This window comes from Eptatretus burgeri, chromosome 10 (assembly GCF_056783735.1).
Source record: "Eptatretus burgeri isolate ZD-2024b chromosome 10, Ebu_testis_v1, whole genome shotgun sequence".
Classification (NCBI taxonomy): Eukaryota; Metazoa; Chordata; class Myxini; order Myxiniformes; family Myxinidae; genus Eptatretus; species Eptatretus burgeri.
In genome coordinates this window covers 79,582,384-79,604,610 of record NC_140970.1, presented here as the reverse complement: position 1 = coordinate 79,604,610, position 22,227 = coordinate 79,582,384, and the positions used below count along the sequence as shown (strand labels likewise).

Below are 22,227 nucleotides of genomic sequence, written 5' to 3'. Positions count from 1 at the left end.
TGTTGAAACCCCTGTTGATGTCAAAGGAATGCTTGTTGATATTGAAATTGTTTTCGTTGTTGTTGATTCCTCTGATGTGGGTGATATGACAGAGAATGTAGATTGTGGAGGTGAGGAACTTGATATTGAAATTGTTTTCGTTGTTGTTAATTCCTCCGATGTGGGTGATATGACAGAGAATGTAGATTGTGGAGGTGAGGAACTTGATATTGAAATTGTTTTCGTTGTTGTTGATTTTTCCGATGTGGGTGATATGACAGAGAATGTAGATTGTGGAGGAGAGGGACTTGATATTGAAATTGTTTTCGTTGTTGTTGTTTCCTCCGATGTGGGTGATATGACAGAGAATGTAGATTGTGGAGGTGAGGGACTTGAAATTGAAATTGTTTTCGTTGTTGATTCCTCCGATGTGGGTGATATGACTGAGAATGTAGATTGTGGAGGTGAGGGACTTGATATTGAAATTGTTTTCGTTGTTGTTGTTGATTCTTCCGATGTGGGTGATATGACAGAGAATGTAGATTGTGGAGGTGAGGGACTTGATATTGAAATTGTTTTCATTGTTGATTCCTCCGATGTGGGTGATATGACTGAGAATGTAGATTGTGGAGGTGAGGCACTTGATATTGAAATTGTTTTTGTTGTTGTTTCCTTCGATGTGGGTGATATGACAGAGAATGTAGATTGTGGAGGTAAGGGACTTGATATTGAAATTGTTTTCATTGTTGTTGATTCCTCCGATGTGGGTGATATGACAGAGAATGTAGATTGTGGAGGTGAGGGACTTGATGTTGAAATTGTTTTCGTTGTTGTTGATTCCTCCGATGTGGGTGATATGACAGTGAATGTAGATTGTGGAGGTGAGGGACTTGATATTGAAATTGTTTTCGTTGTTTTTGATTCTTCTGATGTGGGTGATATGACAGAGAATGTCGATTGTGGAGGTGAGGGACTTGATATCGAAGTTGCTGTCATTGTTGTTGAAACCTCTTTTGATGTCAACGGAATGCTTGTTGATATTGAAATTGTTTTCGTTATTGTTGATTCCTCTGATGTGGGTGATATGACAGAGAATGTGGATTGTGGAGGTAAGCGACTTGATATTGTTTTCGTTGTTGTTGATTCCTCCGATGTGGGTGATATGACAGAGAATGTAGATTGTGTAGGTGAGGGACTTGAAATTGAAATTGTTTTTGTTGTTGTTTCCTCCGATATGGGTGATATGACAGAGAAGGTAGATTGTTGAGGTGAGGAACTTGATATTGAAATTGTTTTCGTTTTTGTTGTTTCCTCCGATGTGGGTGATCTGACAGAGAATGTCGATTGTGGAGGTGAGGCACTTGATATTAAAATTGTTTTTGTTGTTGTTTCCTCCGATGTGGGTGATATGATAGAGAATGGAGATTGTGGAGGTGAGGGACTTGATACGGAAATTGTTTTCATTGTTGTTGATTCCTGTGATATGGGGGATATGACAGAGAATGTAGATTGTGGAGGTGAGGGACTTGATATTGAAATTGTTTTCGTTGTTGTTGATTCTTCCGATGTGGGTGATATGACAGAGAATGTAGATTGTGGAGGTGAGGGACTTGATATCAAAGTTGCTGTCATTGTTGTTGAAACCCCTATTGATGTCAATGGAATGCTTGTTGATATTGAAATTGTTTTCGTTGTTGTTGATTCCTCTGATGTGGGTGATATGACAGAGAATGTAGATTGTGGAGGTGAGGAACTTGATATTGAAATTGTTTTCGTTGTTGTTAATTCCTCCGATGTGGGTGATATGACAGAGAATGTAGATTGTGGAGGTGAGGAACTTGATATTGAAATTGTTTTCGTTGTTGTTGATTCTTCCGATGTGGGTGATATGACAGAGAATGTAGATTGTGGAGGTGAGGGACTTGATTTTGAAATTGTTTTCATTGTTGATTCCTCCGATGTGGGTGATATGACAGAGAATGTAGATTGTGGAGGAGAGGGACTTGATATTGAAATTGTTTTCGTTGTTGTTTCCTCCGATGTGGGTGATATGACAGAGAATGTAGATTGTGGAGGTGAGGGACTTGAAATTGAAATTGTTTTCGTTGTTGATTCCTCCGATGTGGGTGATATGACAGAGAATGTAGATTGTGGAGGTGAGGGACTTGATATTGAAATTGTTTTCGTTGTTGTTGATTCTTCCGATGTGGGTGATATGACAGAGAATGTAGATTGTGGAGGATAGGGACTTGATATTGAAATTGTTTTCGTTGTTGTTGTTTCCTCCGATGTGGGTGATATGACAGAGAATGTAGATTGTGGAGGTGAGGGACTTGAAATTGAAATTGTTTTTGTTGTTGTTTCCTCCGATGTGGGTGATATGATAGAGAATGTAGATTGTGGAGGAGAGGGACTTGATATTGAAATTGTTTTCGTTGTTGTTGTTTCCTCCGATGTGGGTGATATGACAGAGAATGTAGATTGTGGAGGTGAGGGACTTGAAATTGAAATTGTTTTCGTTGTTGATTCCTCCGATGTGGATGATATGACTGAGAATGTAGATTGTGGAGGTGAGGGACTTGATATTGAAATTGTTTTCATTGTTGATTCCTCCGATGTGGGTGATATGAATGAGAATGTAGATTGTGGAGGTGAGGGACTTGATATTGAAATTGTTTTTGTTGTTGTTTCCTTCGATGTGGGTGATATGACAGAGAATGTAGATTGTGGAGGTAAGGGACTTGATATTGAAATTGTTTTCATTGTTGTTGATTCCTCCGATGTGGGTGATATGTCAGAGAATGTAGATTGTGGGGGTGAGGGACTTGATATTGAAATTGTTTTCGTTGTTTTTGATTCTTCTGATGTGGGTGATATGACAGAGAATGTCGATTGTGGAGGTGAGGGACTTGATATCGAAGTTGCTGTCATTGTTGTTGAAACCTCTTTTGATGTCAACGGAATGCTTGTTGATATTGAAATTGTTTTCGTTATTGTTGATTCCTCTGATGTGGGTGATATGACAGAGAATGTGGATTGTGGAGGTGAGGGACTTGATATTGAAATTGTTTTCGTTGTTGTTGATTCCTCTGATGTGGGTGATATGACAGAGAATGTAGATTGCGGAGGTAAGCGACTTGATATTGTTTTCGTTGTTGTTGATTCCTCCGATGTGGGTGATATGACAGAGAATGTAGATTGTGTAGGTGAGGGACTTGATATTGAAATTGTTTTCGTTGTTGTTGATTCCTCCGATGTGGGTGATATGACAGAGAATGTAGATTGCGGAGGTGAGGGACTTGATATGGAAATTGTTTTCGTTGTTGTTGATTCCTCTGATGTGGGTGATATGACAGAGAATGTAGATTGTGGGGGTGAGGGACTTGATATTGAAATTGTTTTCGTTGTTGTTGATTCTTCCGATGTGGGTGATATGACAGAGAATGTAGATTGTGGAGGAGAGGGACTTGATATTGAAATTGTTTTCGTTGTTGTTGTTGTTGTTTCTTCCAATGTGGGTGATATGACAGAGAATGTAGATTGTGGAGGTGAAGGACTTGATATTGAAATTGTTTTCGTTGTTGATTCCTCCGATGTGGGTGATATGACTGAGAATGTAGATTGTGGAGGTGAGGAACTTGATATTGAAATTGTTTTCGTTGTTGTTGTTTCCTCCGATGTGGGTGATATGACAGAGAAGGTAGATTGTGGAGGTGAGGGACTTGAAATTGAAATTGTTTTCGTTGTTATTGTTTCCTCCGATATGGGTGATATGACAGAGAAGGTAGATTGTGGAGGGGAGGAACTTGAAATTGAAATAGTTTTTGTTGTTGTTTCCTCCGATATGGGTGATATGACAGAGAAGGTAGTTTGTGGAGGTGAGGGACTTGAAATTGAAATTGTTTTCGTTGTTATTGTTTCCTCCGATATGGGTGATATGACAGAGAAGGTAGATTGTGGAGGTGAGGGACTTGAAATTGAAATTGTTTTCGTTGTTATTGTTTCCTCCGATATGGGTGATATGACAGAGAAGGTAGATTGTGGAGGTGAGGGACTTGAAATTGAAATTGTTTTTGTTGTTGTTTCCTCCGATATGGGTGATATGACAGAGAATGTAGATTGTGGAGGTGAGGGACTTGATATTGAAATTGTTTTCCTTGTTGTTGTTTCATCCGATGTGGGTGATCTGACAGAGAATGTCGATTGTGGAGGTGAGGCACTTGATATTGAAATTGTTTTCATTGTTGATTCCTCCGATGTGGGTGATATGACTGAGAATGTAGATTGTTGAGGTGAGGGACTTGATATTGAAATTGTTTTTGTTGTTGTTTCCTCCGATGTGGGTGATATGACAGAGAATGTAGATTGTGGAGGTGAGGGACTTGATATCGAAGTTGCTGTCATTGTTGTTGCAACCTCTGTTGATGTCAAAGGAATGCTTGTTGATATTGAAATTGTTTTCGTTGTTATTGATTCCTCTGATGTGGGTGATATGACAGAGAATGTAGATTGTTGAGGTGAGGGACTTGATTTTGAAATTGTTTTCATTGTTGATTCCTCTGATGTGGGTGATATGACAGAGAATGTAGATTGTGGAGGTGAGGAACTTGATATTGAAATTGTTTTCGTTGTTGTTGATTCTTCCGATGTGGGTGATATGACAGAGAATGTAGATTGTTGAGGTGAGGGACTTGATTTTGAAATTGTTTTCATTGTTGATTCCTCTGATGTCGGTGATATGACAGAGAATGTAGATTGTGGAGGTGAGGGACTTGATATTGAAATTGTTTTCGTTGTTGTTGATTCTTCCGATGTGGGTGATATGACAGAGAATGTAGATTGTGGAGGAGAGGGACTTGCTATTGAAATTGTTTTCGTTGTTGTTGTTGATTCTTCCGATGTGGGTGATATGACAGCGAATGTAGATTGTGGAGGTGAGGGACTTGAAATTGAAATAGTTTTTGTTGTTGATTCTTCCGATGTGGGTGATATGACAGAGAATGTAGATTGTGGAGGTGAGGGACTTGATATTGAAATTGTTTTTGTTGTTGTTTCTTCCGATGTGGGTGATATGACAGAGAATGTAGATTGTGGAGGTGAGGGACTTGATATTGAAATTGTTTTTGTTGTTGATTCTTCCGATGTGGGTGATATGACAGAGAATGTAGATTGTTGAGGTGAGGGACTTGATTTTGAAATTGTTTTCATTGTTGATTCCTCTGATGTGGGTGATATGACAGAGAATGTAGATTGTGGAGGTGAGGGACTTGAAATTGAAATTGTCTTCGTTGTTGTTGTTTCCTCCGATATGGGTGATATGACAGAGAAGGTAGATGGTGGTGGTGAGGGACTTGAAATTGAAATTGTTTTTGTTGTTGTTTCCTCCGATGTGGGTGATATGATAGAGAATGGAGATTGTGGAGGTGAGGGAGTTGATATCGAAGTTGTTTTCGTTGTTGTTGATTCCTCTGATGTGGGTGATATGACAGAGAATGTAGATTGCGGAGGTAAGGGACTTGATATTGAAATTGTTTTCGTTGTTGTTGTTGATTCCTCCGATGTGGGTGATATGACTGAGAATGTAGATTGTGGAGGTGAGGGACTTGATATTGAAATTGTTTTCGTTGTTGATGATTCTTCCGATGTGGGTGATATGACAGAGAATGTAGATTGTGGTGGTGAGGGACTTGAAATTGAAATTGTTTTTGTTGTTGATTCTTCCGATGTGGGTGATATGACAGAGAATGTAGATTGTGGAGGTGAGGGACTTGATATTGAAATTGTTTTTGTTGTTGTTTCCTCCGATGTGGGTGATATGACAGAGAATGTAGATTGTGGAGGTGAGGGACTTGAAATTGAAATTGTTTTCGTTGTTATTGTTTCCTCCGATATGGGTGATATGACAGAGAAGGTAGATTGTGGAGGTGAGGGACTTGAAATTGAAATTGTCTTCCTTGTTGTTGTTTCCTCCGATATGGGTGATATGACAGAGAAGGTAGATTGTGGTGGTGAGGGACTTGAAATTGAAATTGTTTTTGTTGTTGTTTCCTCCGATATGGGTGATATGACAGAGAATGTAGATTGTGGAGGTGAGGGACTTGATATTGAAATTGTTTTCGTTGTTGTTGTTTCCTCCGATGTGGGTGATCTGACAGAGAATGTCGATTGTGGAGGTGAGGCACTTGATATTGAAATTATTTTCGTTGTTGATTCTTCCGATGTGGGTGATATGACTGAGAATGTAGATTGTGGAGGTGGGGGACTTGATATTGAAATTGTTTTTGTTGTTGTTTCCTCCGATGTAGGTGATATGACAGAGAATGTAGATTGTGGAGGTGAGGGACTTGATATTGAAATTGTTTTTGTTGTTGTTTCCTCTGATGTGGGTGATATGACAGAGAATGTAGATTGTGGAGGTGAGGGACTTGCTATTGAAATTGTTTTCGTTGTTGTTGTTGATTCTTCCGATGTGGGTGATATGACAGAGAATGTAGATTGTGGAGGTGAGGGACTTGAAATTGAAATTGTTTTTGTTGTTGATTCTTCCGATGTGGGTGATATGACAGAGAATGTAGATTGTGGAGGTGAGGGACTTGATATTGAAATTGTTTTTGTTGGTGTTTCTTCTGATGTGGGTGATATGACAGAGAATGTAGATTGCGGAGGTAAGGGACTTGAGATTGAAATTGTTTTCGTTGTTGTTGATTCCTCTGATGTGGGTGATATGACAGAGAATGTAGATTGTGTAGGTGAGGGACTTGATATTGAAATTGTTTTCGTTGTTGTTGATTCCTCCGATGTGGGTGATATGACAGAGAACGTAGATTGCGGGGGTGAGGGACTTGATATTGAAATTGTTTTTGTTGTTGTTGATTCCCCGGATGTGGGTGATGTGACAGAGAATGTAGATTGCGGAGGTAAGGGACTTGATAATGAAATTGTTTTTGTTGTTGTTGATTCCTCCGATGTGGGTGATATGACAGAGAATGTAGATTGTGTAGGTGAGGGACTGGATATCGAAGTTGCTGTCATTGTTGTTGATTCTTCCGATGTGGGTGATATGACAGAGAATGTAGATTGTGGAGGTGAGGGAGTTGATATTGAAATTGTTTTCGTTGTTGTTGTTGATTCCTCCGATGTGGGTGATATGACTGAGAATGTAGATTGTGGAGGTGAGGGACTTGATATTGAAATTGTTTTCGTTGTTGTTGTTGATTCTTCCGATGTGGGTGATATGACAGAGAATGTAGATTGTGGAGGTGAGGGACTTGATATTGAAATTATTTTCGTTGTTGTTGATTCCTCCGATGTGGGTGATATGACAGAGACTGTAGATTGTGGAGGTGAGGAACTTGATGTTGAATTTGTTTTCGTTGTTGTTGATTCCTCCGATGTGGGTGATATGACAGAGACTGTAGATTGTGGAGGTGAGGAACTTGAAATTGAAATTGTTTTCGTTGTTATTGTTTCCTCCGATATGGGTGATATGACAGAGAATGTAGATTGTGGAGGTGAGGGACTTGAAATTGAAATTGTCTTCGTTGTTGTTGTTTCCTCCGATATGGGTGATATGACAGAGAAGGTAGATGGTGGTGGTGAGGGACTTGAAATTGAAATTGTTTTTGTTGTTGTTTCCTCCGATGTGGGTGATATGATAGAGAATGGAGATTGTGGAGGTGAGGGAGTTGATATTGAAATTGTTTTCGTTGTTGTTGTTGTTGATTCCTCCGATGTGGGTGATATGACAGAGAAGGTAGATGGTGGTGGTGAGGGACTTGAAATTGAAATTGTTTTTGTTGTTGATTCCTCCGATGTGGGTGATATGACAGAGAATGTAGATTGTGGAGGTGAGGGACTTGATATTGAAATTGTTTTCGTTGTTGTTGATTCTTCCGATGTGGGTGATATGACAGAGAATGTAGATTGTGGAGATGAGGGACTTGATATCGAAGTTGCTGTCATTGTTGTTGCAACCTCTGTTGATGTCAAAGGAATGCTTGTTGAGTTTGAAATTGTTTTCGTTGTTGTTGATTCCTCTGATGTGGGTGATATGACAGAGAATGTAGATTGTGGAGGTGAGGAACTTGATATTGAAATTGTTTTCGTTGTTGTTGTTGATTCTTCCGATGTGGGTGATATGACAGAGAATGTAGATTGTGGAGGTGAGGGACTTGAAATTGAAATTGTTTTTGTTGTTGATTCTTCCGATGTGGGTGATATGACAGAGAATGTAGATTGTGGAGGTGAGGGACTTGAAATTGAAATTGTCTTCGTTGTTGTTGTTTCCTCCGATATGGGTGATATGACAGAGAAGGTAGATGGTGGTGGTGAGGGACTTGAAATTGAAATTGTTTTTGTTGTTGTTTCCTCCGATGTGGGTGATATGATAGAGAATGGAGATTGTGGAGGTGAGGGAGTTGATATTGAAATTGTTTTCGTTGTTGTTGTTGATTCCTCCGATGTGGGTGATATGACTGAGAATGTAGATTGTGGAGGTGAGGTACTTGATATTGAAATTGTTTTCGTTGTTGTTGATTCTTCCGATGTGGGTGATATGACAGAGAATGTAGATTGTGGAGGTGAGGGACTTGATATTGAAATTGTTTTCGTTGTTGTTGATTCTTCCGATGTGGGTGATATGACAGAGAATGTAGATTGTGGAGATGAGGGACTTGATATCGAAGTTGCTGTCATTGTTGTTGCAACCTCTGTTGATGTCAAAGGAATGCTTGTTGAGTTTGAAATTGTTTTCGTTGTTGTTGATTCCTCTGATGTGGGTGATATGACAGAGAATGTAGATTGTGGAGGTGAGGAACTTGATATTGAAATTGTTTTCGTTGTTGTTGTTGATTCTTCCGATGTGGGTGATATGACAGAGAATGTAGATTGTGGAGGAGAGGGACTTGCTATTGAAATTGTTTTCGTTGTTGTTGTTGATTCTTCCGATGTGGGTGATATGACAGAGAATGTAGATTGTGGAGGTGAGGGACTTGAAATTGAAATTGTTTTTGTTGTTGATTCTTCCGATGTGGGTGATATGACAGAGAATGTAGATTGTGGAGGTGAGGGACTTGATATTGAAATTGTTTTTGTTGGTGTTTCTTCCGATGTGGGTGATATGACAGAGAATGTAGATTGTGGAGGTGAGGGACTTGAAATTGAAATTGTTTTCGTTGTTATTGTTTCCTCCGATATGGGTGATATGACAGAGAATGTAGATTGTGGAGGTGAGGGACTTGAAATTGAAATTGTCTTCGTTGTTGTTGTTTCCTCCGATATGGGTGATATGACAGAGAAGGTAGATGGTGGTGGTGAGGGACTTGAAATTGAAATTGTTTTTGTTGTTGTTTCCTCCGATGTGGGTGATATGATAGAGAATGGAGATTGTGGAGGTGAGGGAGTTGATATTGAAATTGTTTTCGTTGTTGTTGTTGTTGATTCCTCCGATGTGGGTGATATGACTGAGAATGTAGATTGTGGAGGTGAGGTACTTGATATTGAAATTGTTTTCGTTGTTGTTGATTCTTCCGATGTGGGTGATATGACAGAGAATGTAGATTGTGGAGGTGAGGGACTTGATATTGAAATTGTTTTCGTTGTTGTTGATTCTTCCGATGTGGGTGATATGACAGAGAATGTGGATTGTGGAGATGAGGGACTTGATATTGAAGTTGCTGTCATTGTTGTTGCAACCTCTGTTGATGTCAAAGGAATGCTTGTTGAGATTGAAATTGTTTTCGTTGTTGTTGATTCCTCTGATGTGGGTGATATGACAGAGAATGTAGATTGTGGAGGTGAGGAACTTGATATTGAAATTGTTTTCATTGTTGTTGATTCTTCCGATGTGGGTGATATGACAGAGAATGTAGATTGTTGAGGTGAGGGACTTGATATTGAAATTGTTTTCGTTGTTGATTCCTCCGATGTGGGTGATATGACTGAGAATGTAGATTGTGGAGGTGAGGGACTTGATATTGAAATTGTTTTCGTTGTTGTTGTTGATTCTTCCGATGTGGGTGATATGACAGAGAATGTAGATTGTGGAGGTGAGGGACTTGATATTGAAATTATTTTCGTTGTTGTTGATTCCTCTGATGTGGGTGATATGACAGAGAATGTAGATTGTGTAGGTGAGGGACTTGATATTGAAATTGTTTTCGTTGTTGTTGATTCCTCCGATGTGGGTGATATGACAGAGAATGTAGATTGCAGAGGTGAGGGACTTGATATTGAAATTGTTTTCGTTGTTGTTGATTCCTCTGATGTGGGTGATATGACTGAGAATGTAGATTGTGGAGGTGAGGGACTTGAGATTGAAATTGCTTTCATTGTTGTTGATTCCTCTGATGTGGGTGATATGACAGAGAATGTAGATTGTGTAGGTGAGGGACTTGACATTGAAATTGTTTTCATTGTTGTTGTTTCTTCCAATGTGGGTGATATGACAGAGAATGTAGATTGTGGAGGTGAGGGACTTGAAATTGAAATTATTTTCGTTGTTGATTCTTCCGATGTGGGTGATATGACTGAGAATGTAGATTGTGGAGGTGAGGGACTTGATATTGAAATTGTTTTTGTTGTTGTTTCCTCTGATGTGGGTGATATGACAGAGAATGTAGATTGTGGAGGTGAGGGACTTGATATTGAAATTGTTTTCATTGTTGTTGATTCCTCTGATGTGGGTGATATGACAGAGAATGTAGATTGTGGAGGTGAGGGACTTGATATTGAAATTGTTTTCGTTGTTGTTGATTCCTCTGATGTGGGTGATATGACAGAGAATGTTGATTGTGGAGGTGAGGGACTTGATATTGAAATTGTTTTCGTTGTTGTTGATTCCACTGATGTGGGTGATATGACAGAGAATGTAGATTGTGGATGTGAGGGACTTGATATTGAAATGCTTTTCGTTGTTGTTGATTCCTCCGATGTGGGTGATATGACAGAGAATGTAGATTGTGGAGTTGAGGGACTTGATATTGAAATTGTTTTCGTTGTTTTTGATTCCTCCGATGTGGGTGATATGACAGAGAATGTAGTTTGTGAAGGTGAGGGACTTGATATCGAAGTTGCTGTCATTGTTGTTGAAACCTCTTTTGATGTCAACGGAATGCTTTTTGATATTGAAATTGTTTTCGTTGTTGTTGATTCCTCTGATGTGGGTGATATGACAGAGAATGTAGATTGTGGAGGTGAGGAACTTGATATTGAAATTGTTTTCGTTGTTGTTGAAATCTCTATTAATGTCAAAGGAATGCTTGTTGATAAGGAAATTGATGTAGCAATGTTGTTTGTCGTGCTTGTAGGTGTTGTTGTTCCTCTTGCATTTAATGTGTCACCTGTTGATACACAAGGATACAGAAGGAAGTTTGATTCAGGAGGAGGCCATTTGTTTCATCAAGAGTGTTTTGCATCATCACCACATTCCTTCAATCAAACAGTTTATATCTGAAGTTTATTTTTGGTGGGCAGGTGGGAGTGGGGTGGAGGGGTACAATGAGAACAGTCAGGCAGGTACAGACATCACCGGGGTGTTTCTGCAATCTGCCAAAAATATGTAAATTTTAATGTTAAACCCTTTAAATTATTTATTTCGGGAGAGTGGTGGGTGGTGCGGTGTGGGTGGGTGGTAAGAGGTGAACACTATTTTCGGGTGAGAAATGAACAAAATCAGCACATTCACCTTTTGACATGATCATCCTGAAGACATAAAAATTACGCCACATGTACACAATCACAATTCCATACTCAGTTACCCGACATGCCAACTTATATACATGTACCCCTCTATTTGCAATGTTTCCAGATCAAGGTAACTACCTAACTCAAATTGAAACCTATTTTCTGTTACTACTGCCACTACCTTTTTCATGGATTCCCTGGCACACTATTGCCTGCATGAACTACTCCATGAGTGTAAGACCCTTGCTTTTATACTGCTAACTCTCTTTTTTTATTCTAAGGCTGTAGCTCCTTGTCCTCTGCACTTGTTTTGTCTATACCCTTCAAAATCTGCAGCATTACTGACAGATCCCTTCATAATCACCTCATTTTTCTGTACAAAGGCCTGTCTCCTTCAGGCTTCTCATTGCTTATCCTCGGTAGCCCCAGAATAGTCACTCAAGGCATAACCCACACCACAGCAGGTTTGTTCTTCCTCAAAAGTGGTGATCATAACAGTCGCGGAGGGGGGGAACTTAAGCCGTGGAATAAGTTGAGCCACCCCCGCAGGCCCGTCGCTAGGGGGGGGGGGGCATTTGGGTGCAATACCCCCCCCCATGGCGCATCTGGTGCCCCCCCACTTGTACGCCACCCATTTATGCCCTGTTGCACCCTGTGAACAACTTAGTGTTTAAGGACGAGCGCCCACTGTGAACTTGCTGTTTAAGAGTTCACCTGTGTGAACTAAAACCCTTATTCCAGATGTTCAACATGGTGACTAATAAGGCCTTCTTGGATAAACTGTTCTTTTATAATATCCTTCTTTGAATAACAGTCAAGAGATAAGTGTGCGCTTCCCAGCACATCTCCAAAAGCAATTGGCAAGACGATACAGTCCAAGCCCACAAGATAAAAGATAAAAACGCAAGCACCAACGCCAGCAGCCAAGACCTCGTGTCGAATGTCGATGTTGTGGGTGGTTATATGTATCGTGGATCATTTAGTTTTAAGGAATAGCCAATCAGCGTATTCGATATGGAGACCCTATTGAGCAGGTTACCTGATTGGTTGTAAGTTAGGTATAAATGTAATACAGTCATATGATAATATGATTAAGGAAAAGACATAAATTTACATAATTAAAGATGAAGTGCACGTGCACCACGTGACCTTCACAACCCGTCAACCCTCCATCTTACAAAAGTAATTTTATAATAAAAATTTAAAATATGTTTGTTTGCAATCGTGCTTACATTTGAAATTATGCAGATAAAACCTGTTTTTGATGGATGGATCATTTAATAAATAAAACTGTCAACCGTCAAATCTCGCGAGTCGCGAGATTAGTGACGCGAGTCACGACGGACGAATCACAGAGCACGAGCTCGCAGCAGGAGAAAAAGACGTGGATGATGGAAATACGAAAATGGCTCAGAAAAGGAAAAAATGCAAGCGACGAAAATGAAGAAGATGATGAAAGTCATTTTGTGGGAGGAGTTGGAGAAGGAGGAAAAGACGATCATGTCGATGAAATACCGACAGAAGCTGGCCAACCTGGCCAAGCCAGCAACGTTAGCCCTGCGGCTGGAGCCCCAGCGCAGACAGCCGAGTTTCCATGCTCAGCGGCGGCCTCGGGATCGGGTGTGACTGTCAAGCCGCCTCCCGATGATCTTGTAAGTGAGGGACCGAATCAAGTTGTTCTACAACGGTACCCTGGCCATCTGTTGCAGAACAAGAGTCGCTCGTTTGTTTCCTCGTGGTACCAGACTAATGAATGGCTGGAATACAGTGTGCAGACAGATGCAGCATTCTGCTATCCATGTAGGAAGCTTAACACTGCACGTGGCCCAGTGGACTCTACTTTCACAGTGCGATGCTACCGGAATTGGAAACATGCTGTTGAGAAAGGCAGGGGTTTCACAAACACGCAACTTCAAAGGAAAATTTAACTTGTGTTTTGAGGTGGAAAGAGAATGAGAGGCGCATCGATTGTGGTAAGGAGATTTCCACACTCCTCAATGCTGACCAGCGAAATAGAAACCGGTACTATGTGTCTGCTCTTATAGATGTTATGGGATTTCTCGCCGAAAATCAGATACCTTTTAGAGGGAGCCTTGATAATTTTTAGGATATGTCAGACGGTGTGTACCCCGGTCAGAATAAGTACACCGTATCCCTGCGTGTCGTAAAAGGCGACTAAAAGGGTTAGCGTCAGGAAGGGCATCTGGCCATAAAAACATCGCCTCAAAAGGAAACCATGATGAGTACAACTGATGGGCAGGGTACAGCCCGAAGTACCCCGTGGGGGTCCTCACCCCCTCTCGTTAAAACTCAAGGTGGGGAACCCAATCGAAGCAAGGGAGGAAATTTTTCCATTTATGATGACCAATCGTCTGATGCCCCACGTGGAGATCTGTTTCTGAGGTTTGGTACATGGAATGTAGGGACAATGACAGGGAGATCTGGAGAAGTGGTTGAAACATTGGTCATAAGAAGAGTGGACATATGTTGTGTGCAGGAGACACGGTGGAAGGGAAGTGGTGTGAGAATGGTGAAGGGAAGGCAGGGGCAGAAGTACAAGTTTATGTGGCAAGGGTGCCCAGAAGGCATGCATGGTGTTGGTGTCATGTTTTCTGAGGAGTTTGTAGACAATGTAGTGAGTGTGACTAGAGTGAGTGAAAGGTCGATGATGGTGAGAATTGTGATCGGAAATCTCTTGGTGAACGTCATCTCGGGATATGCCCCGTAGGTCGGTCGAAGCGATAAAGAGAAGAACATGTTCTGGTGTGCGATGGAGAAGTTGATGGAAAATGTGAAAGATGAGGAAGTTGTTGTGGTTGGAGGAGACTTGAATGGATATGTGGGAAGGAGTCCAGATGGTTTTGAGGGAGTCCATGGGGGTTATGGATATGGTGTGAGAAATGGAGAAGGTGAAAGGATATTGGAGTTTGCTGATGGAGCTGATTTGTTGATCTGTAATACTCAATTCCAGAAAGCGGACAATAAGCTTATTACATACACGTCAGGTGGGTTGACGACAACCATTGACTACCTGATGGTGCGTCAGCGAGATAGGGGAAACCTCCGGGACACAAAGGTGATCCCAGGGGAGGAGACTGTTTCGCAGCACCACCTGGTTGTCTGCGATATAAGGGTGAAGTACCAACCGAGGATGAAGGTGTGGAGGTTGAAAGAGGCGACAGTGAAGGAAGCATTAAGAGAGAGGCTGAGTATGGTTGAAGATGATGTGGTTGAGCTTGAAAGTGGTTGGATGTCAATGAAAGATAGTCTATTGGGAGCCGTTGGTGAGGTATGTGGATGGACAAAAGGACCACCGAGGCACTCGGAAACATGGTGGTGGGGTGATGAAGTTGGAAAGACGATTGAAGAGAAGAGGAAGAAGTTCAAGGAATGGTAAAAGGCGAAGGGTACGGTGGTAGAAGAGGCAGCACATGAAAGTTGTAAGGAAGCCAAGAAGGCTGCAAAGAAAGAGGTTGCAAAGCCGCAGGAGGCCGATAGGAAAATGTTCGGAGAACGCTTGGATTCGGAGGAGGGTAAGAGAGCGGTATTCAGGATTGCAAAGCAGATAGCGAGAGAGAGATTTGATGTGACGGGGGTGAGTTGCTTGAAGGATGAAGTGGGACAAATCGTTGTGGACTCAGATGGAATTAAAGGAAGATGGAAGAGATATATGGAAAGGCTGTTGAATGGAGAAAATGAATGGGATAGCAACATCAAGAGTAACCCAGTTTTAGGACCAGCAGAGAAGATAACTGGGAAGGAAGTTGAGGAAGCTATAAGAGCAATGAAGAGTAGAAAAGCAGGAGGGCCACGGGAGTTGTGGGAGATATGTTGAAGGCAGCGGGAAGTTGCGGTGTGAAGAGAATGACAGATCTGTAATCTGGTGGTGAAAGAAGGCCGCATTCCAGTGGATTGGGAACTGAGTACCCTCGTCCCTCTGTACAAGGGGAAAGGTGACCCTCTGGATTGTGGCTCCTATAGAGCAATAAAGTTATTGGAGCATGGAATGAAGGTATTGGAAAGGGTGTTGGAGAAGAGGATAAGGAAGAAGGTAAAGATTGACGAAATGCAGTTTGGATTGATGCCAGGAAGAGGAACGACAGATGCAATTTTTATTGTAAGGCAGTTACAGGAGAAGTACATGGAGAAGAGGAAGAAGTTGTTTTTTGGGTTTGTTGATCTGGAGAAAGCATTTGATAGGGTTCCATGTGAAGTTATGACATGGGCATTGAGGAAGTTAGGAGTGGAGGAATGGTTGATGAGAGTAGTGATGGCCATGTACGAGAGAGCACGCACAGCTGTAAGGACGAAGGATGGGAACAGTGGTGAATTTGAGGTGAGGGTAGGAGTGCACCAGGGGTCGGTACTAAGTCCACTTCTATTTGTAGTTGTGATGGTGGTGCTGGCTCGGAGGGTAAAGGAGGGTTTACCGTGGGAGCTGATGTTGATTGCGGAGAGTATGGATGGACTTAAGGAGAAGATGAACAAGTGGAAGGAATGTATGGAGGCAAAAGGTTTGAAAGTGAATATCGGAAAGACGAAGGTGATGGCAAGTGGTAAAGCATGTGGTGAGGTGGAAAGGACTGGGAAGTGGCCGTGTGCTGTGTGCAGGAAGGGTGTCGGAGTGAACTCCATTCAGTGTACAATGTGTGCTGAATGGGTTCATCGAAAATGTAGTGGGGTGAGAGGGTCATTAACCAGTGTGGCAGCTGCATTCAAGTGTAAGGTGTGCATCAAGGGAGCAGCAGATGAAGGAATTGTTGAGTTGGATCTTGGAGATGGTGTGAAGCTGGAAGGGGTGAAAACATTTTGCTATCTCGGAGACATGCTGAATGGAGAAGGTGGATCAGACTCTTCGACGGTTGCTAGAGTGAAATGTGCATGGAAGAAGTTTCGGGAACTGAGTGGCGTGCTGACAAAGAGGGGAGTGTCGTTGAAGCTGAAGGGAAAGGTGTATGCTACATGTGTGAGGAGTACGATGATTTATGGGAGTGAGACATTGGTACTGAACATGGAGCAGCAACAAAGGCTGGAAAGGGTGGAAATGCGAATGGTTCGGTGGATGTGTGGAGTATCGTTGAGAGAGAGGAAGACAAATGATGACTTGCGGAAGATGATGGGAATCGAGTCTATGATGGAGGTTGTGAAGAGAAACAGGTTGAGATGGTTGGGTCATGTGTTGAGGAAGGATGAAAGTGACTGGGTGAGAGGAGTGTTGGAAATGAGTGTAGTCGGAAGTAGAGGACGGGGAAGACCGAGAAAAACTTGGCTAAATGTGGTGGAAGAGGAAATGTGGGCAAGGGGATTAAGAAGGGGAGATGCAGAAAATAGGGTAAAGTGGAGAAGATTGTCATGGGGCTCGCAAGGCTAACCCCTGTTTTAGCGGGGAAAATGGCCTTTAAATGCGTGTGTGTGTGTGTGTGTGTGTGTGTGTGTGTGTGTGTGTGTGTGTGTGTGTGTGTGTGTGTGTGTGTGTGTGTGTGTGTGTGTGTGTGTGTGTGTGTGTATATGTCAGACGGGCACAGTGGGCTCTTTCTCTCGCTTTTAAGCTACACACTCAAAAAAGACACCGAGCTAGCCGAAATAATAAAGCATATCTCACGAAACGCAAGCTCTACTAGTCCGGAAATGCAGAATGAACTGATCTGCACATTGAGTAATGTTGTGATGGAAGCCATCGTGGAAGAAGTAGGCACATCGTGGTTTACCATCAAGATGGATGCGACGAGGGACCCCACTGAATGTGAGAACATATCAATCATCATTCGCTTTGTATCGGCATCAAATGAAGCAACAGAGCGTCGACTCACAATAGCTACAGCCGACGCTGGAGATGCAAAAACATTGACAGACCTAATAATTGCAGAGCTCACAAAACAGGACTTGACACGTCAAAAATATTAAGTAAGGTGTACGACGGGGCTTCGGTAATGGCTGGGAAGCACGGTGGGGTGCAAAAGTTGTTGCAAGAGATATTGTAAAGAGAAATCCCCAACGTGCACTGCTTAAATCACCAACTCCATCTGGTAGTTATCCACGCACTGGCAGCAGAGAAAGCTGTCACTGATTTCCTCGAGGTTTGTTGTTGCCTGTACAAATTCTTCAGAAAGCCCACTGTTGCTGCACAGTATAAAGGTGAGCGGTTAAAACGACTTATTGATCAAAGGTGGACGGGACATTTAGCCACCGTGTCTGTGATCATAGAATCTTTTAAGGATATCACATCCTTACTGTCGGAGATTGATGCAGAGCGCGCCTACGGTGCAGAGATGAGGATGGAGGCTATTGGGCTTTTGCGGGAAGTCTCTGGGCCTGCCTTCATGTTCATTGCTATCTTTGTACAAAAACTGCTGATGTTAGATGGCCCTAACAGACTCTTGCAGCCAGAGGACATGGACTTGCTAACGGGGTTGGAACTGGTGGCGAGTGCTACAGAGTGCATGAAAAAACTCTGCTCTGAGGATGAGTTCACTGATCTGTGGAACAAGGCCAACGATGCTCGCACTTCTACACCTGCACCACCAAAACGGAGACGCACAATGCATAAGAACTTGGAACAGTTTGTAGTTTTGGAGACTTCAGGACAAAACAATGACAATGACAAGACGGAACTGCAGAGGGTTTTTTACAGCGCAATTGACACTGTACTTAACGAGATCGCTCAGCGCTTCAGTGAGCGCAACACACAACTCGCCCGTTCACTCGCTGCCTTGAATCCTGAAAATGGCACGTTTTTGGATCCCCACTTGCTCCAGCAAATCATGATATTAACAAAGTCAACCATCAGTGAAACAGAGTGTGTGGTTGCAAAGCAGTTTATTCACTCACAGACAGAAAAGCAGCCAAACGAGAGATCGACAACACAAAAACTCCTCTCAACATACCACAAAACGCTGGAAGCCATGCCAAGTGGAGTGACTGCTATGAGACTTGGACTAACATTTGGTGCGTCCACTGCCATGTGTGAAAACTAATTCTCAACATTGAGGAATGTCTTCACTGACCATCGACGGTCCATGCGCCATGCACACAAGGCACAACTGGTACAGCTGGCCTTCGAGAGAGACCTCACACGTAAATGCCTGAATGAATGGAAGGAGAAGGTCCTCAGAAGATTCCACACCGAGACGCGTCGCCTGCAGCTCTTCTGACAGCGAGTACAGTGGTATAAAAACTATACGAGGAGTTCAGATTGTGTGTGTGACTGCTGGTGATGCGTGTGTTGTTGTGGTTGCAGTGTGGTTGTGGTCGGCACCCGCCGTGGTCGGCTGCTTTGTACTTCTGATGTTTAAGTTAAATGTTGTGTTTGGTGCTTTGCATATCCCATATCTAGTGCTTTGTGTAATTACACCTTATCTCTGTGTAATTGACTGCTTTAAATGCGGACCTTGTGGTATCTTCAGACTGGGCGTATTTGCTGTTGATAGTTTAACGTAATGATCGCAGGTCATAGCCTACTGTATCTTATTTCAAAGTGCACTGATTCTGGTGCCAACCTCCCCCGTTTAGTCATTGTATCTCTGGTATATTAATTTTCTAATGCCAATTCTTCACAACACCTTGTATAAGTGCACCTGAATTGGTGCCAATTGTCTAATCATTGAATATCTGCATTGTGAATGTGCCAGTTTGTTGCGGCTCTCCTGCATTCGAATAATTTTTGGCCAAAAACATCGGAACATATTAAATCTAGCTGAGATCAATTTGGTTAGTATGTGACAGCAACCTCAGTATAGATGTGTCAATGCTGCATGAATACAATAGTATACCGGGTTATCAAAAATATTAAATATAATAATTGTGCCCCCCCCCATCCAGTTCATATGCCCCCTTTAATACTGAGTCCTGGTTACGGGCCTGCACCCCCGACAGATTTTCTTTGCTGCATGTTTCTCCTTCGTCTAAAACTGCTTTTACCTTCTATCAACAAGCAAAGTATGTGACTTGTTATGAATAGATGGTGCCTCCTTTCAGTTCTCTCCATCCTGGCATTTCCAGTACAGTGTGGCTGAACTTACCCCCCTCTCCTCTACACAGTATTTTCAATGAGGCCTCCCTCAATTCCTGTACATTGTTAATACCACGTCTGGATTTATAATTTACCACTCTCCAAATATAACTTAAAACCTTATTAGCTTTACCTGTAGCTTCCTGGCACTGTGCTGTCTGCTTACCCTATTTTCATTATCTTACCCATCCCCAGCATCTTTCCCACTGCAAACCTTGCTGCCCCCTTCTGTCATGCTGGAAATACTCCCCTCGCCCCCGAAATTGCTTCTTAAACATAAAGTCTTGGGGGTAACAACATTTTAAAAACCATCAGTTAACATTTATAATTTCAATCATGAATTATATTCCCTTTCCTATTCACAGAAGAATACCAGAAAACATCACCTCACAACACTTTACATTCAGTTGGCTAAACTAATATCTTTTACCTATTTTTCAAATCCTCGGAGTAAATCCCGATATAACTTGCTGCCACATGTATCAAAGCCATTGTCTTTCTCCCATAAGCAGACATGATGTCCTTCAATCTCCCTTCAATATCCCTTGCTCCTGCTCCTTCAAAACCACACAACTCTCTGTCTATGATCCTTTCTGTAGAGGTAGGACGACTTATTTAATTGCCAATAAAAACCATCTTCTGGGCTCATTCCAACCTATCCCCACCCCACTCTTACCACTGCCTGTACTTGCTCTACTTTCACCACTGCCTGCACTTTCTCCTCCCTGATACACACTTACACTCGCTCCACCCTCTGCTTGCACTAGTTCCACCCTCTCCCATGTGTGCACTCACTCCATATTCACCCCTGCCTGCACTCACTCCAACCTCTTTAATGCCTGCACTCATTCCAACTTCACCCCTACCTGCACTAGCTCAACCTCAACCCCACCTGTGTTGGACTCACTTCAACCTGTTGATGCAGAAGCTGTGCTAGTGGATAAAGTAATTGGCATATCAAATTTCTCTGTTATGCTTGTGGAAGCAGGCACCACGACCACATATCATCCTACATCTTGATCCATGATCTTTATTACAGCGCGGCGACATCGAGCTGTTATATAATTGGCTATTCTGTCCTGTGTCTTCTGTCACACTTATTGTTGGGTGTGATGTGAGCGGAAATTGCCGGGTGAATTGTGGGCGGAGATCGCCAGGTGGATTGTGGGCGGAGATTGCCGGGTGAAGTGTGGGCGGAGATTGCCGGGTGGATTGTGGGCGGAGATTGCCAGGTGGATTGTGGGCGGAGATTGCCAGGTGTATTGTGGGCGGAGATTGCCAGGTGTATTGTGGGCGGAGATTGCCGGGTGAATTGTGGGCGGAGATTGCCGGGTGAATTGTGGGCGGAGATTGCCGGGTGAATTGTGGGCGGAGATTGTGGGCGGAGATTGCCGGGTGAATTGTGGGCGGAGATTGCCAGGTGGATTGTGGGCGGAGATTGCCAGGTGGATTGTGGCCGGAGATTGCCAGGTGGATTGTGAGCGGAGATTGCCGGGTGAATTGTGGGCGGAGATTGCCGGGTGGATTGTGGGCGGAGATTGCCGGGTGGATTGTGGGCGGAGATTGCCGGGTGGATTGTGGGCGGAGATTGCCGGGTGGATTGTGGGCGGAGATTGCCGGGTGGATTGTGGGCGGAGATTGCCGGGTGGATTGTGGGCGGAGATTGCCGGGTGGATTGTGGGCGGAGATTGCCGGGTGGATTGTGGGCGGAGATTGCCGGGTGAATTGTGGGCGGAGATTGCCGGGTGGATTGTGGGCGGAGATTGCCAGGTGGATTGTGGGCGGAGATTGCCAGGTGGATTGTGGGTGGAGATTGCCAGGTGGATTGTGAGCGGAGATTGCCGGGTGAATTGTGGGCGGAGATTGCCGGGTGAATTGTGGGCGGAGATTGCCGGGTGGATTGTGGGCGGAGATTGCCAGGTGAATTGTGGGCGGAGATTGCCGGGTGGATTGTGGGCGGAGATTGCCAGGTGGATTGTGGGCGGAGATTGCCAGGTGGATTGTGAGCGGAGATTGCCGGGTGAATTGTGGGCGGAGATTGCCGGGTGGATTGTGGGCGGCGATTGCCGGGTGGATTGTGGGCGGAGATTGCCGGGTGGATTGTGGGCGGAGATTGCCGGGTGGATTGTGGGCGGAGATTGCCGGGTGGATTGTGGGCGGAGATTGCCGGGTGAATTGTGAGCGGAGATTGCCGGGTGAATTGTAGGCGGAGATTTCCGGGTGAATTGTAGCCGGAGATTGCCGGGTGAATTGTGGACGGAGATTGCCGGGTGAATTGTGGGCGGAGATTGCCGGGTGAATTGTGGGCGGAGATTGCCCGGTGACTTGTGAGCGGAGATTGCCAGGTGGATTGTGGGCGGAGATTTCCGGGTGAATTGTGGGCGGAGATTGCCGGGTGAATTGTGGGCGGAGATTGCCCGGTGACTTGTGAGCGGAGATTGCCAGGTGGATTGTGGGCGGAGATTTCCGGGTGAATTGTGGGCGGAGATTGCCGGGTGAATTGTGAGCGTAGATTGCCGGGTGGATTGTGAGCGGAGATTTCCGGGTGAATTGTGGGC

General features: G+C 43.4%; 1 protein-coding gene across 1 annotated transcript; it reads right to left on the bottom strand.

Annotated features, from left to right (window-relative positions):
- Positions 1 to 4,523: 4,523 nt before the first annotated feature.
- LOC147018927 (uncharacterized) lies at positions 4,524 to 11,177 on the bottom strand. The gene is made up of 2 exons (XM_085900103.1): positions 6,961 to 11,177; positions 4,524 to 4,538 (listed from the first exon to the last, which is right to left on the bottom strand). Exons 1-2 carry the CDS (start codon positions 11,056 to 11,058, stop codon positions 4,524 to 4,526), a joined length of 4,113 nt encoding a protein of 1,370 aa, XP_085756229.1. The 5' UTR covers positions 11,059 to 11,177.
- Between the last annotated feature and the right edge of the window lie 11,050 nt (positions 11,178 to 22,227).